At 38.1% G+C, this 16,601-nt stretch overlaps 3 protein-coding genes across 3 annotated transcripts; 1 reads left to right on the top strand and 2 right to left on the bottom strand.

The window, feature by feature from the left end:
• The first annotated feature begins 2,632 nt into the window (after positions 1-2,632).
• On the top strand, positions 2,633-4,475 carry LOC117927261 (S-type anion channel SLAH1-like). The gene is made up of 2 exons (XM_034846712.1): positions 2,633-3,593; positions 3,939-4,475. The coding sequence occupies exons 1-2, from the start codon at positions 2,715-2,717 to the stop codon at positions 4,218-4,220; spliced, it is 1,161 nt and encodes a 386-aa protein (XP_034702603.1). The 5' UTR covers positions 2,633-2,714; the 3' UTR covers positions 4,221-4,475.
• A 1,117-nt stretch (positions 4,476-5,592) lies between these two features.
• LOC117927004 (mitogen-activated protein kinase kinase kinase 18-like) lies at positions 5,593-6,908 on the bottom strand. Its single transcript, XM_034846360.1, has one exon. It carries the CDS (start codon positions 6,854-6,856, stop codon positions 5,594-5,596), a length of 1,263 nt encoding a protein of 420 aa, XP_034702251.1. The 5' UTR covers positions 6,857-6,908; the 3' UTR covers position 5,593.
• Positions 6,909-12,946: 6,038 nt separating this feature from the next.
• On the bottom strand, positions 12,947-15,493 carry LOC117927178 (probable WRKY transcription factor 31). The gene is made up of 5 exons (XM_034846610.1): positions 15,127-15,493; positions 14,925-15,026; positions 14,326-14,841; positions 14,112-14,225; positions 12,947-14,016 (listed from the first exon to the last, which is right to left on the bottom strand). The coding sequence occupies exons 1-5, from the start codon at positions 15,430-15,432 to the stop codon at positions 13,273-13,275; spliced, it is 1,782 nt and encodes a 593-aa protein (XP_034702501.1). The 5' UTR covers positions 15,433-15,493; the 3' UTR covers positions 12,947-13,272.
• Positions 15,494-16,601: the final 1,108 nt, after the last annotated feature.

The following is a 16,601-nucleotide window of genomic DNA, read 5'->3' as shown; positions in this document are numbered from 1 at the left end:
TATTCCACACAATTTCTTGATCTTCAACATCAACCAAACCTTTCCCCTTCTTAGCACCCTGATGCTTAACATACCCCACATCCCTAGACCTCTCAACATGGAAAGTAAACTCATACCCCATAGTCCCGGACAAGAGAATTGCTCCTTGCCAATTCTTTGTCCCCACAAACTAATTTCTGTTTCTTCGCAACAAACCCTCTACAATTTTGGACCCTAAGTTTCACAGCCTCAATCGAAACAAACCCCATTACACCCATTGGAATCATTGAACTCGAAAACACCAAATAAATCAGAATTGATTCACTTGAAAACAATCCGGGTTGGGTATGAAAATGGTTGTGAGAAAATATTGTCTTACTGTTAATTGGGGCAAGTACAAGAGCCGCAGATGACATTGTTTTCACAACAAAATTAAAGAATTTGAAGCTTTAAACCAATATTAAAACCTTAAACCCAAGAAATTCATCAATGAGTGTCGACCCATGATTATACTGAAACGAAATTCCGATCGATGCACACCCATCATTTTGAAACTAAAAATTAAAAAAAAAAAAAAAAAAAATTGTACAAGAAGAAGATAAAATAAAATAAATAAATAAACATAAATATAAATAAATAAATAAATAAACCAAGTTACGTTCAAGCCAAGAGATTCATGTATGAACCAACTGCTCATAAACAAACCATAGAAATTAATTAATAAGCATAAAACCCATGAAGAAATTATTCTGAAAATTAAAAACAATAGGATTATTGAAGTCAAGGCTTCAGAATCAAATGAAAAAAATAATAATAATAAAGAAGAAAATAGGGTCCTTACCAAAGAGGAAGAACCAAAGAAAATGGTGGGGCGGATCAGAGCTTAAATTAAGAGGCAAAAATAGCAAAAAGTGAATGAATTGGCGAGGAATTGCGGTGGCTGAGGAAGCAGCTATTTTAGGAGAGCTGAGAATTTGGAAAGGAGAATGGAGAAAGACGCGTGTTGGGGTGGGTGGAAAGGAATGAGCAAATCTTCTTCTTCACTTCTCTCATGGCGGACAAGCCCCCTTATCCATGTCAAGTTGAAGCTGCCCTTTCAGCTTTGACTCAAGAACATTGTCAACCAAAAGAAACAAAAAAAAAAAAGTATTGCTGAACCCATCAACTTTGTCCACTGCCCTTTCGGCATCTGCTACACTCCATTGATCCCACTCAACAGCTCAAATAATATAAATTATAGCATGTGAAAGAATAGCCAAGAAGGAAAAGATAAGCATGCACCATGATAGCAGATGCCGCGTCTGAAAATGAAAACCTGGAAAAAAAAAACTTCAAACACGGAGTCCCAGTTTTCTTTCTTTCTCCTCCCCAACTCCGTTTTGCTCTATCTTTCCTTCAAAAAAAAAAAAAAAAAAAAAAACCCCCTCGTTCTGTTCTGTTCTGTCTTCCACACATCTCATGCATGCAACTTCATGGAAGTTGTCCTCCACTTCAAATGAATATTTTCATTCCTCTCCGGTATGATATGAAATACCCTTTTGCGCTATTGATAAAAGCAATAATAATAAACACAGGAATTGATTTGCAAAAAGAAGGGATCTACAAAATGATAAGCATATACTCTTGTATTTGTAAATTGACTTGATCATACAACATACATACGAATTTTTAAGTCTAAAATAGTTCTTTTTTTTTTTTCAATTTTTAGTTTCTTTTGTCATGGCAATTTGTTGATTTGAGCATTTAAGAGTAAATGCAGAAGTTTATGTTCAAGTGAGCATTAATCATAATATTGAGAGATGATTCTTCTCACCAACCATATAAGTTATAGACTTAATGATTATATTGTCCACTTTTCATTTTGAAATCAAACTCACCAAAATAGTGTCCAAATAAAGTGGTCACAACTTGTTACCTAATGTACAAGTTGTAATCCAACTTCAACTAACTAAAATTTTTATTTTTCTTGCCTTTCGTACATATTAGTGGAAAAATTGAAAAGCAGCCGAAAGGCTTTTCCATTCAAAATCAATGACGAGGAGAACACGACAAAATGCCGTATCTTCGAAGCCGTAACACACACTAACCTGATCTCTGGGGCCCTTGTGTGACACATTTTTTTATGCAAGATGAAAGGCATGCCTCTTAATTTTAATAATAGACCACGATTATCAGGATGACATAGACGTAAGCTCCATTTGCCTTCATTTTTGCCTGCTTACACCTCCGTACCGAACAAATTGCATCACCAAAAGTAGAGCTTCACGCCCCCATGCTGCACTCACATACCCAGAGCAAAAAAATAGCATTCTAATTCAAATGGTTTTTGTGGGTACCAAATGGGCAATGTAATTTTCGCTACAAATAATTTTTCCTGTATTCAAACAGAAACACTTTGAAAAGAAAATTTTAAGCCAGGACAACCCAAGTCCAAAAAGGCTAGCACGGTCAGCCGCCTTGCCTTGATACAGATGCACGCATTAATGCTCAGACATCAACTCAGAACGCTTCTCTTTTTCGAAATTCAAACCTCACTTTTTTTTCTTTTTATTTATTTATTTAATCCTCTCATTCCACACCTCAACTTCCCCTACATTAAGCATTCTCCACGAGTTGAGCCCTCCACTTTAATTTATATGTATGTAGCCACATTCCTAAAATCAACCCATCACTGCTCTCCTATATAGACTTGACTGCAAGCTGATTGAGATCCCAAATTGTAAGTTGCAGTTCCAATGGCGAACAACAAAGGATTGAGCTCACCATCCCAACCCCAGATTGAGCTTGTGGTTGATGTATCCATTGTTGCAACCCCTTCTGATCAACAAGGCCTTCAGGGCACTGTTGAGCGATTGATTTCACCTATTTTGACTAGGTTTCATGCTGGGTACTTCAGGATCAGTCTCTCACTCTGCAGCCAGGCCTTATTGTGGAAGACCCTTGGAGAGCCTAGCGACGACGCTCATGCGATTCGTCACATTCTTCACACCCTGCCGTCCACTGCCTTTGTTCTTTTGTGGTCATTGGCTTTGTTCATATTGGCCTCACTTTCTCTCATCTATATTCTAAGGTGCTTGTTTCATTTTGAATTGGTGAAGGCTGAGTTCTTGAATGATGTTGGAGTAAACTACTTGTATGCTCCATGGATTTCATGGCTTCTCCTGCTTCAATCCTCCCCTTTCATTGCTCCAAGGACTGTGTATTATACTGTACTTTGGGGCGTATTCATTGTCCCGATAGTGGTGCTCGATGTCAAGATATATGGCCAATGGTTCACCAAGGGAAAGCGGTTTTTGGCGACGGTGGCGAATCCAGCTAGCCAGCTATCAGTGATTGGGAACCTGGTTGGTGCATGGGCTGCATCTCAAATGGGATGGAAAGAGAGTGCAGTTTTCTTATTCTCATTAGGCATGGCACATTATCTAGTCCTCTTTGTCACACTTTATCAGCGATTATCAGGGAGTAGCTCACTTCCCGTAATACTTCGGCCAGTTCTCTTCCTCTTCTTTGCAGCTCCAAGCATGGCAAGCCTAGCATGGGACTCCATCATCGGAACTTTTGATAATTCATCAAAGATGCTCTTCTTCTTATCGCTCTTCCTCTTCATGTCCCTGGTAAGAGTTGGAATCACACTAGCTTTCTCTTTAGGAGATTAAAAAAATAGGAAAAGAACATTCATGGAAAGAGACTGGATGTGACGTAGTGTAGAAGAAGTATTCAACTCGGGCTCTTTGCACTACTGCGGGCGATCAAGTCGCTTTCTTGAAACACTTATGCACTAGTGCGAGGCAACCACGACCTTGATAACAATCAACAACATGGGATCAAAAAATCCAATTTTCAAGTCTTTATCTAATAGACCAGCCACAGTACCACACACTTTTTCTGAAATGAATCCAATGAAAATTGATATATATGCATCTAATCTTCTCTAAAATGTTTGGTGCGTGTGAAAACAGGTTTCTAGGCCAGGCCTATTCAAGAAATCGATCAGGAAGTTCGACGTGGCATGGTGGGCTTACTCTTTTCCTCTCACAGTCCTAGCGCTGGCTGCAACAGAGTATGCACAAGAGGTGAATGGTGGTGTCGCTCATGCCCTAATGCTGGTGTTGTCCATACTCTCAGTTCTGGTGTCTCTCCTCCTAATGGTCTTCACTGCACTCAATACTAATATGCTTGTTACTGGAAAAGATGATCCTGCTCTAAATGATCCCAACGATGGTTGCACAACTTTGCCATGAAAATCACTTCTCATCTCCATTGCAAGCTAAGAAAGAATCAACAGCAACAACATGAAGGAAGTCTCAATCAATGACCCAATGTAAATTTTAACATCTTTTTTTCTTTTCTTTTTTTTTCAAATTTGTGTGTCATTAGTTTTTAATTGTCATATAGCAGTGTTTGTCAATCTAAAAACTTGTACAATCTTGGACTTCTACTATGGATTTACAACCAAAAGCATCACATAGAATTTAAAACCCTAACTTCAAAAATCAGGGGAGAGAGACAGGATAGTGGTCAACTACCATATTGTACAAATAATGAAGGAATTTAAGTTTGACTGCAAAGTTGGCTCGAAGAACAAGCCTGCCCGGGTTGAATTGGGCCCAAACCCACTAAGATTGAACTTATGCTGCCCCCATGCCCAGTAAACACTTTGTCATTAAGCCCTGACTGAAGCCCAAAGTGGAGTCTGACATAGTCTATGACGCCACCAAGTGATAATATAAATATAAAGTGGAAAGAAGTGGCTCAATCAATTTGAGAAAATCAAAAAGGTCAACCGAAATATCATGGTACCTCATGTTGAAACCAAGTCAATGATTCAAAAGATGATGATACTTTTGCTTGAAACAAAGTGAAGGGTTTCAAATAATGGCTTCTACTGTTTGTAATTATTGTGAACATCATGCCATACAAGCACTTTGAAATTGAAATGTGAAAACGAATGATTTTCAAACTAGGCACATCCTCATCTTAATAGCTTTCTTTCAAGGAATCCCACTATTCAAACAGTGATTTTCTACTTAGCCTTCCTCTACTCTTGAAAATTTATTTGTAATGCGGACTTCTTTTATGAGTTTAGGCTCCAATTACTATGGGAATGAAGGCATTTTGTGGATTGATTAATTCTCAGTAACCATAATTGCATTCCAAATTTGAAATGGAGGGATTTGCCTACATTTTTGTGAGATGGAGGTGAATCCAAATTTACCCTTGCCAAACTAACAAGGAAAATAGAGAGGAGGGTGTTGGAATTCAAATGGGAAATGATCATTTTGGGACACTTTTTTTGGGGGTTGTGGATTTCAACAAATTTTGCTTATCTACCTACTACACCCGAAAGGGACGAAAACAGGGGAGAGGGCGTGGAATTTGAGTAAGCCTAATGGAATTATGGAGGGGGGTTGACCCCCCAAATTCTATGTTCACACAAGATAAAGTCATCCAAACATGAAGAACCGGGTTGACCTTCCAAACCGTTGTTCACACAGAGAATTTTCCATCCATGGATTGGAGGAAAGTTCATCCACTCACCCAACAAATCAGAAAACAGAGGAGAAGAAAAAAAAAACAGAGGAGAACAGAGGAAGGAAAAGGAACAGAGATGAATTTAGGATGCTAAGAAGTTTGAGATTGAAGTTGAAGTAATTAACAAGTGTTCTTTGTCCATCTCAAAATTGAAGTTTCTCACTACAACACTATCTTTCATACATGTCCTACAACTAAATTTGCTATCTAAGAAAGCCTCCATCTCCTCTCCATCACCATGGCTTTCTACCATTTCCACATCATGACTACTCGAAACTGCCTCCGACCTGGAAACTGGATTCGCTTCATCTTCCATGTAATCAGCGGGTACGTTGCTTTCCTCATTGGTACTGCCTCTGATTGTGACCCAATTATCATCCGATGTCCAGTTTTCTACCCTTGAAAACGTCCATAGTTTCCGGATCCTTTCTGCTGGAGAATTTGAAAAACTTGCCTGCTTCAAGTAGCCTTGTGCTTCTGATTCCTCCAATGAGCTCCAAAAGTTTTGGTCTAGAATACTTGTTGGAGAATCTGAATAGGATTCTTGAACTTGCTTTGCCTGAGGATTCAATTCTCCCACAAATGGATGCTTGAGAAGCTGACTTGCTGTCCACCTCTCTTTTGGATCTCTCCGTAAGCACTTGCTTAGAAAATCCTTTGCTTGGTCGGAGAGAAAACTTGGAATCCATGGCAGCTCTTCAGAGAATCCGATTCGATAAAGAGCTGCAACTGCGTTTGCCACATTAGGCCATGGAGCGCCCCCAGTGGCCATTTCAATTATTGTACATCCAAGAGCCCATACATCAGAAGGGTATCCCTGATCTTCGCCGCGCGCCACCTCCGGTGCCATGAAGAACGGTGTTCCGGCAATCGGTACCTTCCTGTCATCCTTGCCGTTAGTCCACTTGGCACACCCAAAATCAGCAATTTTTGCACCATCTTCTCCAATTAGCACGTTCTGGCCTTTAATATCACAATGCACTAAGCCTCGTGAGTGAATGTAATCCAATCCCTGTACAATTTGTCGCGCATAAATCCCGATCATCGATTCATGAAGCTGACCTCCACCCCTCCGAACTGCATCACCAAGAGTGCCACCGGGCATGTACTCAATAAAAAGATTGTACATAAGCTGCTTGTTCTCCCTGGTAATGTCACACCCCTTGTAGCCAACTATATAAGGAGACCTCAAAGAAGATAGGATTCTCTCCTCCCTCTGCAGTGACTCCGACCGAGATAGCTCCACCGACTTGACAGCAAACACGTCGCCAGACCGGAGAGAATTGGCGAGGGAGACTGTGGCAGAGGAGCCAGAGCCTAAGGTGTGGCCTCTGGTCCAGTCCATTTGGTAGAGCCGAAATGAATTTTGCTTTGTTGGTATGCTTAGTTGGTCATTCCCTTCATATATAAGGGTTGAAGCAAGTGGGTCACTATTAAAGGTTAGTTTTATTGGTAGGGTGGGTCTACACACTCTGCCAAGAATTTGAGGTTCCTTTTACGAAGAATCAGTAGTGTCGACGTGTCAAAATTTGGTGGGGGTTGACAGCTTTGCCCGTCGGCGGCAACCACCTGGGCATACCACACGCGGGCACGTGTAGAAAATTCAAGTATGAGGAGGGTGTAGAAGCAAGGAAAAGAGGAGTGATTTGGTGGAAAGGACAGAGTTTGGAAATGGTAGATTGAATGGATAATCGAAACTTGGATTCTTTGTAATGTATGAGTATGACTTTGAAAATTGAATTAAATTTTGGAGGGGTATGCATGGTGGGGTGGTGGGTTGAACCACCTAAAGGGGTTGAATTTGAGTATCCATTTTTGTCACGGTGGAAGGTTGAAATTGGGTATATATCATTGTATCTTGTCAAAATTGAAGTCTTTGGATAGGGCGAAAAGTACAAGTCTTTTGTGGGAAATGGGTACTTGTCAAAGGTCAAATCTTAGGAACATTAGTTACTTTTGCATTCAAAATTTAGATGGGTTCATCGAATTCGCCCAAAAAACCCCATGAGTTTGAAAGAATTTTTCTATTATTTCTATATTATAAAATGCATTTTAGTGATGCCCATACTCATCTTCCTCCCTAACCCATGAAGGGTTCTAGATGGGTTCATCCAATTCAAAGCCTCTAGACCCTTTGATTTGTCCAAACTTTTTGCTCAATCTTTCAAGCTACTCAACCAAGGGAAACCCAATGAAGCCAAGAAAGTAAAGAGACAAGTCCTCAATCCTATTAGAACATATTTTTGTTCAAATTTTCCTTTTTGGTCTTTCTTACTATTACATTCAAAAATGTAAATGACAATAATTTTGACTCTCAACCACCGTAAGCCTAGAACAAGCTTTACCATATTGGTTACACTAATCCTAACCCACCTCATAATCTATTTGAAAAAGGGGTTGGTTTAGGGTTTAAGTTAAGGATAAGAATCAAACCAAAAAGTGCATAAGAGCGTCAAAAACCCCCCAAAAAAAAAAACAAAAACAAAGAATATTTGGAGGCATCCACACTAATCAAACATGTGGAGTTTAGTTGTAAAGTAAAAGGCCCAACTACCCCTCTTAACCCCACTTTCCACTCTAACCCCTCTGTATGCTTCCCTCAAGTTAGTTCAGTTTGTTGCACCAATGTGCAACGTCCACCGTCGGATGGGTTTAATTTGATGTGACGTGATGCGTGGCTTTTAAGCTATACCACCCAATCATTAACACCCTTTCCCCACACGCAAGTCACGTGCATTATTGCTCTCCATTTTGGCTTATTGGGCTTTGCGTACTAATGGGAAGAAGGTCGGGCATATGATCACCCGTACATCATGGTACGCGTGTGGGGTGAAGCACTTTTCATGGGTGTTTAGTGGTGGAGTGTAGGGAGCTTTTGGTGGGGTGAGGAGCACCTGATTCAGTTATTACGATGAGTTGTTCCATGTTTGGTTGCTTTGACTCTCCGTTAGGATGGGGGCAGTGATTGGTTGAGGTGGAGTCCATGGTTAGCAGGGTGAGGTGTGAGTGGTTGGTTGGGAATTAGATGGAGTTATAGGCAATCTAGCTGAGTTGTTAAACAAATTGTGTCAATCAACTAGAGGTGGTTATATAACTAAATGAAAAGGAGTGTTCATCAGACGGTGAAAGGCTTTGATTGTGTACTTCAGTTGGACCAGTCCAGTTGATAAGCACAGGGGCCCATTAGCATTGGGTATGAGCCCAAGCTTATCACCATCCAAGATGACAACTTCTAGCCCAATTTCACATCACCAAGTTGGCAACCCTCCCAAGAAAGGCAAATCCTAATTTTATCACCAACCATGTCTTACAAATCAAATCATTTTCATAATCCAATGTCCAAAAATGATTTCTTATGGTTATTTGGTCCTTCTACGATTAATTTGGTCCAAATTTTTTCTATAAATTCCTCATTTTTTTTTTCATTCATAATTCACTTCAAATTCTTTTTACTTTCATATTACTCCAAAAAATTTTGTAATTGCTCCCAAAATTTTGTAATTTTGGGAATTTTTTTAAATTTGTGAATTAACTATAAATCAAATCTTAACAATTACTCATAGGCCTGCTCTAATTACAATCCTTATTATACAAACTTTATGTCATGGTACTATATTTTCTTTAACAAGATAGAACTCCTTCATCTTCAAGTTTCATAGTACCACATTAGTCTTTATTTTGATATTTAAAAAAAAAAAATTGTTACAATATGATTTGTATAAAGTCAACACATTTAATTAAACTAAATATTTGCTCTAAAATAGTACTATATTTTGAAAATTCATATTTCTTATGAGCTTACATAATATTATTATAATTATCATAAATATATAAACAACTTTAATATGTGTAATATTATTTCTTTTATTATTTTTTTTTTAAATCTAATATTTTTATGAGTTAATTTATTTTCATCTCATCAATATTTGTTTGTTCTAATTTTTGTCCAACATGTTTGGAAAAAGTTTTGAATAGCAAAAAAAAAAAAAAATCCTTGTTTAAGTCTAATATAATAATTTTATTAATAAAGGTCATGGCTTAAAAGCTAGAGTTTATAGTCTTATTTACCATGAGATATTTCTTTGATTAATGTGAATAGTTGTCTATTATTAATGAAGCTTCCCTTTTGATAGAGTTGCTCATGATTTTGACATGCAACTTTAGTTATGCCGTAAATGAAAAAAAATAATTTATTTAATGAAGGCTTAATCATAGTTTTAAAAGGTACAAGACTGACTTAAGGTATACAATCATCCTACAGCTTAGGTGCAAGGCTTACCCCAAGATATAAGTATGGACCTTAACCAAGTCATGGAGAAAAATGTCGCGACATATCAACAATATATCGGTAATATATAGTGTATCAGAAGGTTTTGACCCGATAAATTATGATGATATATCGGAAAGAATACATTTTGATAAATATCATTAAAAAATCACTGATATATCGGTTGGAGGCAATAAATCTTCGATATTTTTGCAAAAAAAAAAAAAAAAAAAAAAAAAGTAGTCTTCCCTCTGCCCCAAACTACCTACCCCAATCACCTGCTGCCCAGGCTCTCCCTTCCCAAGCTAGTCTCCTGCCCAAGCTCCATTCCCCACTTTGCCCATATATAAGACCTCCTACAGCCTATGTCCACTAAGGCAATTATGCCCTTTGTTAATTTGAACCAAACGTGTGTGTATATATATAATTATCATCATAATTTTTTTCATAATATTTTTAATATCATTAATAGATTAATTAAATATTAAAAAATTATAAATATATGATCAATTATTTTATATCAATTAATATAATTAAATTAAATGGATCATAAATTTAATATTAAATATATTTTAAAATTAGATATATTAATTATAATTAAATATTATAATATTATTATGAAATAATATTTGATATAATTTAATAATAAACGTACACTTATAAAATACATATTTTTTATTGATGCATATAATATTATTATCAAATATAATAAATCATATTATACATATATTAAATTCTTTAATCAAGTAACTTTAAAATGTTTGTTATATTTTTAATTATATTTTCATGAGAGTTTTTTTTTTTTACATTTCCATAAATTTTGATCAATTTTAGGTTTATTAATGTTTTTTTTTTTCAAACTGTTCGTCTATATATATCTTATATAACCATAAAATTGAAATACCGATATATTCGTGATTACTGATATTTTCATCGTTAAGCGAAATAAGATACATTATAAGACACATATATAATTTTATATAATACGATCAATTTTAACATAACAATCATTTGCTTCAAAACACATATACATCAAAGATCATACAAAATTTTAATCTAATCAATAAAAATAATGAAAAAAAAAGTTTCAAGTTTATAAACTATCGAAGTATCATTATATAATTATTATAAATAAATATAGATCTCATTAATGAGCTAGTATGATAAAGATAAATAAAATAAATGAGATGTAAAAAATAAACATTAAATTATAAAAGAAAATTACAAATGTTAAGGTGTGAAAAAAAATACATCAAAGGAATCGGAGTTCTAAGACTCTGAGCACCCATATTCCTTCTTTCTCTCTTCTTCTTATTGTCTTCTCCAGTTCTCCTCCTTCAATAGACATGAGTTTGGAGATTGAAAGCCCTAATGGGCCCTTTTTCTTTTTATTTTAAAGAGCAAAACCACACTTTGGGTGCTACTCTTTGAAAAAGAAAACTTGGTGAAAATGAAATTGTTTGGACAGAAAAAAAAAAAGAAAAGAAAAGAAAAGAAAAGAAAAAAGAAAAAATGAGGATAAAAACAATATCGATTTAATCATGTTTTGAGAGGAAAAAGATATGTGCTTGTGGAAAGCCTCGTGCCTAGGTGAGAGGCAAATACCTCATGCTCATAAATTGCACCTCATTAAAGGTGTCACACCTTACTCAAGCAATGTGTCGAGGGAATTGCATAAAGTTCACCTTTAAACATTATGACTTTAATAATACAACTTTTCACACTAAGATAAATGACATTTCATATTATTATTAATTTACATCTGTATTAAGTCCCTTGAGAAAATTCCCAACAAAACCCGAAATTAATTGTGATTAATTTATGCGACCATTTTTTTATCTTAATTTTATTTTCACTACTAGCTTGAATGCATAGAGTTTCATTATATAAATCAATGAATTAAAGAGATGTCATGCTGATGGGATCATGAGAGAAGGTGGCATCATTAAGGCTTTCCATGATGCAAGGGGGTTGATTTGATAGTCTCCCCATTGCGTGCCCATCTCAGGAAACGTAGTTGTAAGTAGTGAGAAGGAATAAGCATCTTCAATATGCATGCACCTCGCACTTTTCAACCACAACTCCACTTTAACATAATACTTTTATAAACAAACTTCATTCCAACTTTCACAACTGGAATCCATTGAATCAAACTTACCCCCTATGGTTTTAAACAAGCATAAAATAATGCAGGTAAGAGTCAGGTTAGAGAACGATTCAACAATGGGGTAAGAGGCAGGCAAACCCAATGACGGGTAAAACATGAGAATGACCTTGAAAGCATTATAATATCAGGGTGGTTGAAGGGCCAAGCAGACCGGCTGGCTAGCTAGGCTGGGCCTGGCTGGCTTTCCCTGTCAGGGCCTAACTCGGTCCTTTGCTTTCTAAGACTTACCTATGGATTAGCTGTTGGAATTGCAATTCCAACATGAGTGGGTTAAGCCCATGTCAAATTGCTGGCACCCACCCACCACTTCCTATTGCCTTAATGCATTTGCATGTTTTTAATGTTGGACCACGTGAAAAAAGTTTAATGAACGGTGATGTGATGCATGCCTTAAAATTATGGTTAAATTTATGTAGTGTGAATGGAACTTTTTTTAGAAGTCTAGCTAGGCTGCTTATTCTAATCCCATGTTAAATTATTAACTTAACTTAAAAATTTAAGTGCTTAGTGATGGTAAACTAATATATCAAACTTGTATGAGAGAAAATAACTTGTTTTGATTTATATGACTTAAAAGAAAAAAAGAAGGGTGGGGGTTGTGTTTTCAGATAATTGAAGTAATATGCCAAATGGGTCATGCGTCTGAATTGAAGTTGTGTCCCCCTTTATTTATGGTAGTCACATTTCAGTAGTAGACCAAGACAACTATAATGGCCCAAGCACCTTCAAGTTGCACGTACGGGCCAATTTCAAAGTCAGTTGCACGTTAGAAAAACGCTTAACAGTAAAAGCAATCAATATTGATAGACCGCCCATGAATAATGGACCCCCACCTACCGTCCCATATGCCTTAAAATGGAAAACCGAGTAAGAAGAGAGGAGAGAATACCACCGAAATCTCTCGACTTTCTTGCGTGTCAAACAAGTCCCTTCTTTTTTAACTACTTTGGAGACGGTTTTCTTGACTGCAAGATACCACGAGTAAACTCCAAAAGGAAGAATGATTCCAATGTGCTCTTCCTTTATGTCATTGCTTTGTTCTTTTCTTTATGTATTTGGCTTGTTCTTTAGATGAATACAAAAGCAACATTGACAAAATTCGCAAAGCATAAGATGGAAAAATTCAACACTCTTTCCTCTGATTTCCACATCCATACAAAGAAACAATATCTATTCACTTTATTTTCTCTTTTTTCTCATTTTCTCATGTATTGACAAACAACTAGGATCACATTATTCTGATAACAAAAAAATTGTACTATCCCATTTCCCAACCCAAAAAAAAACAAAAATTGAGGGAGAATGAATTACTTGATGATGATGATGATCAGTTCCCTGGAAATTTTGAATTGCAGAGTTTGTTGCTGCCATTACTATTGCTGTTGCTAGTAGTAATGTTGCCACTGTTGCTGGTGGTGGGGACTGTGGTGTTGGCGTTATTGTTAGTACTACTGTTTGGTTGAGGTTGAGCACCACCAATAATGGAGGTGATGGCAGCCGCTAGTGCTGCAGTGAAGTTGGGGTCAGCTGTAATGGCAGCAGTTGCTGCACTCACCGTTTCAGCCAGAGAGTTCTGCTGTGACTGTTGTTGTGATGATGGTTGGTGGTGGGTCGGTAATTGAGCTGCTTCCATGTCTTGAGACATTTGCAGGCCAGAGAACTTTGACTGATTGTAAAGGGCTTGATTGAAGATTTGAGGCAGCAGTGAAGAGGGTGTTGTAGCGGCCGGCCCGGCGAGGTTCTGAGGTGGGTTGGGGGAGGGGACATAGAATTGGCTTGGTGGCCTTTGGAATTGTAAGGGGTTGGGGTTTTGAGTAAGGTCTAATGTAACAGTAGGGAATGGGGCTGAAGCTGATATAGTAGCCATGCTAGAGGAGCAAGGAAGGACGGTCCTGGCGAGGAAATTGGAGTTCATTAGCCCATCAGCACTGGGCATTGACCCGGACAGTAGCATTCGCGCTGCAGACGAAGTGGTCGACGCCATTGCCATGGCAGCAGGCGGCAGTGGGTGGTTGTGATTACCTTCATATGTGGTGATGAGAATACTCCGATCCTCCGCGCATCTTTGCACCTATTCCAGTATCACAATTCAAATTAGCCCTAAACCATCTTCACCAAAAATTCAAGTTATGATAAAAATTTAATAACAGGGAAAGTGATCCATACTTGTTTGCGGACCGGACAACCTGCAGCCATGGTGCATCGATAATAAGCTCGAGGGCATGGATTTCCCTTTGCCATCTTCTGCCCATACTTCCTCCATTGGCATCCATCAGTGATCTGAAACCAACAAATGAATTCCCGATTAAGTTGATTGATGAACAATTAATTTCTACAATTTTTTAGCATTTGATGTTCTCAATTCGATCTAGTGACCTACCATAGGTGCTTCAGATCGTGCTCGAACTGAGACACGGGCTTTCCTCATGGTTGCTTCGGTTTGATCAACATTTTTGGAGGGATTCAACCTGGGAACCTTGTTAGCTCCCCATTGGGATCCTTGATCTGGGCTTTCTTCTCTTCCAATTCCACTGCTGTATTCCTTCTTCTCATTCTTCCTCAGCTCCAACTCCTTCGAACCCACTTCTCCGTTGTTTATGGGTGATCCGGATCGGTCACCGCTCCTTCCTTCTGATGAAGACAGCGAAGGCTCTTCGACTTCAGCTTTAGCAGCAAGGCCAAGATCAATAAACTGTCTAGGCACCACAACTCCTCCGTTATTATTACCACTATGCTTCTGATCATGTTCTTCATTGTTCTCCGCCTTCTGATCTTGCATCAGTGCCACCATATGCACCTGGAGTGCGTTGTAGTTGTTAGTAACCTGGCTCAGCATGCTCCTCAATCGCTCATTCTCACCGTGCATCCGCTCGATCTCAGCTTGAAGAACCACCAGCTGAAACCATCGGCAGTCAACAAATTAGCAAATAAAAATCCAAAAAAAGCACAACACAATTCCATAATCTTTCATTCTCTCACCTCATTCTTAACTCGCTTGTCATCCACGTTCGGGGGCGACATCCCATCATCCACCATGGACTGATCGCTGCTGGTATTAGCAGTAAGAAGGTGCAAGCCAGTCTACAAAAACCCAATCCAAAAAACAAATCAATAAAAAAAAACAAACCCACAAAACATGATTGAATTATCATACCAAAAGAAAAAAAAAGGGGGTACTCACGTTTACATTGAAATAATAGGGAGAGTTCTTGTTATCTGTAGTGGGTGGCTTGGAGTCGCGGTTTTTATCAGCAAAAAAGTCCATCTCATCGACAATTCTGGGCTTTTCGTCGTCGGGAACCGGAGAATCTGGGTGAGCACAGTTGAGGTTGACTGGGAATTGAATAGTGGTAGTGGACTGGTTTTTAGTGGCATCCATGGCCGCAAACCTCTTGCTGTGATCCTCCGGAAATGAATTTATAACTATTGGTTTGTGAAGGAAGAAGATTGGATCTGACCCAAAGGAGAGTCCACTGCCTTTGGCCATAAATGAAGAGAGAAATCTAGAGAGAGAAAGTAGAGAGGAGAGATATTGTGAATCTTTTAACGGTGCGACAGACCCGGCAATAAAAAGGGGTGGAGAAATGGAGAAGAAGACTGAATTGTATGGAACTGGACAGCAGGTGGCTTGAGAGAATTGGAGGGATCGGAGGTGACGTAGGATGGTTCGTCAGATGACAGGTGGCAAAAGAGTGGGGACCAGTCTGGGGGTCGGTGGGGGCCCAATCATCTGTAAAATTCAACGGCCGAGATTGACCCATTCCAAAGAATTCAACCGCCGCGATTGGCCCGGCACCTTACTCGTGACGAAAAGGAGTGGGTCTGAGTCAACCAACCTCGTGGGTCCGGCCCGCTCGCCTTGACTCCTTCGCCTTCTTTGGGCCGAATCCTTTGCCTTTTCCACTCATCTACTCTTCTCCATTTTTTTTCAAATTTTTCTTTGCTTTTTCTCCACATTATTATATTCCAAATAAAGAATAATAATATTCACAAACCCACCTATTAAATACTAATTAAACTCACCATCAAAGTTTTAGTTGACTTACACTTAGTCTAAGATCATTTGAAAAGCCATTGAGAAAGCAACTACACTCTTAAACATTTGATAACTACATCTACAACCAACCATTTCACAAGGGTCGAAAAAGTATTTTTATCTAATTTATTATTCTATCTTAATAATATATGACTTAAATATAAAAAAAGATCTGAATTTCATACGTACAAATTAGATTTATCTTATGTGGTATTCACTTGGTTAGAAAAAGTCATAGTCGAAAGTAAAAATGGCCGAAATTTTATGTATAGTTAGAACTTAGAGGTAAGTTTTGGTGATCCCTAAGAGGATAGAGATGGAAAATGAGAAAGTGAGAAGTGGGCCGCATTATTTGAAGACAAGTCAAAAAGAGCAAGAGGGTCTTTGTCCTCTTAACCCTTTCCACACGTTTCTTCCTTGTGAAAGGCCATTTAATTCAAACTTATGGGGTACCCTACAACTTTGGGCGTGACACACGTGACACACGTGACATGTATTTAATGAACCCTCTTGAAAGGGGTAAGATGGATCTAGCCAACGAGGGCATCATCCTTTGTGTATTCATCTTCAAACATTCTAGTTGGTATTGGAGTCTTGTTGGCTCAAAATCAACCACACAT

Source organism: Vitis riparia, chromosome 12 (assembly GCF_004353265.1).
Source record: "Vitis riparia cultivar Riparia Gloire de Montpellier isolate 1030 chromosome 12, EGFV_Vit.rip_1.0, whole genome shotgun sequence".
Lineage (NCBI taxonomy): Eukaryota > Viridiplantae > Streptophyta > Magnoliopsida > Vitales > Vitaceae > Vitis > Vitis riparia.
The sequence above is the reverse complement of the archived record's forward strand: the minus strand, read 5'-3'. Positions and strand labels throughout refer to the sequence as shown.

Bases quoted from the DNA above. Each gene is read 5' to 3' on its own strand.
- LOC117927261 (XM_034846712.1), top strand. From the start codon at position 2,715: ATGGCGAACAACAAAGGATTGAGCTCACCATCCCAACCCCAGATTGAG. The intron at 3,594-3,938 runs GTAAGAGTTGGA...GTGTGAAAACAG, and splicing joins TCTTCCTCTTCATGTCCCTG to GTTTCTAGGCCAGGCCTATT.
- LOC117927004 (XM_034846360.1), bottom strand. From the start codon at position 6,856: ATGGACTGGACCAGAGGCCACACCTTAGGCTCTGGCTCCTCTGCCACA.
- LOC117927178 (XM_034846610.1), bottom strand. From the start codon at position 15,432: ATGGCCAAAGGCAGTGGACTCTCCTTTGGGTCAGATCCAATCTTCTTC. The intron at 14,226-14,325 runs GTAGGTCACTAG...TGTTGGTTTCAG, and splicing joins CACGATCTGAAGCACCTATG to ATCACTGATGGATGCCAATG. The intron at 14,017-14,111 runs GTATGGATCACT...ATACTGGAATAG, and splicing joins GTTGTCCGGTCCGCAAACAA to GTGCAAAGATGCGCGGAGGA.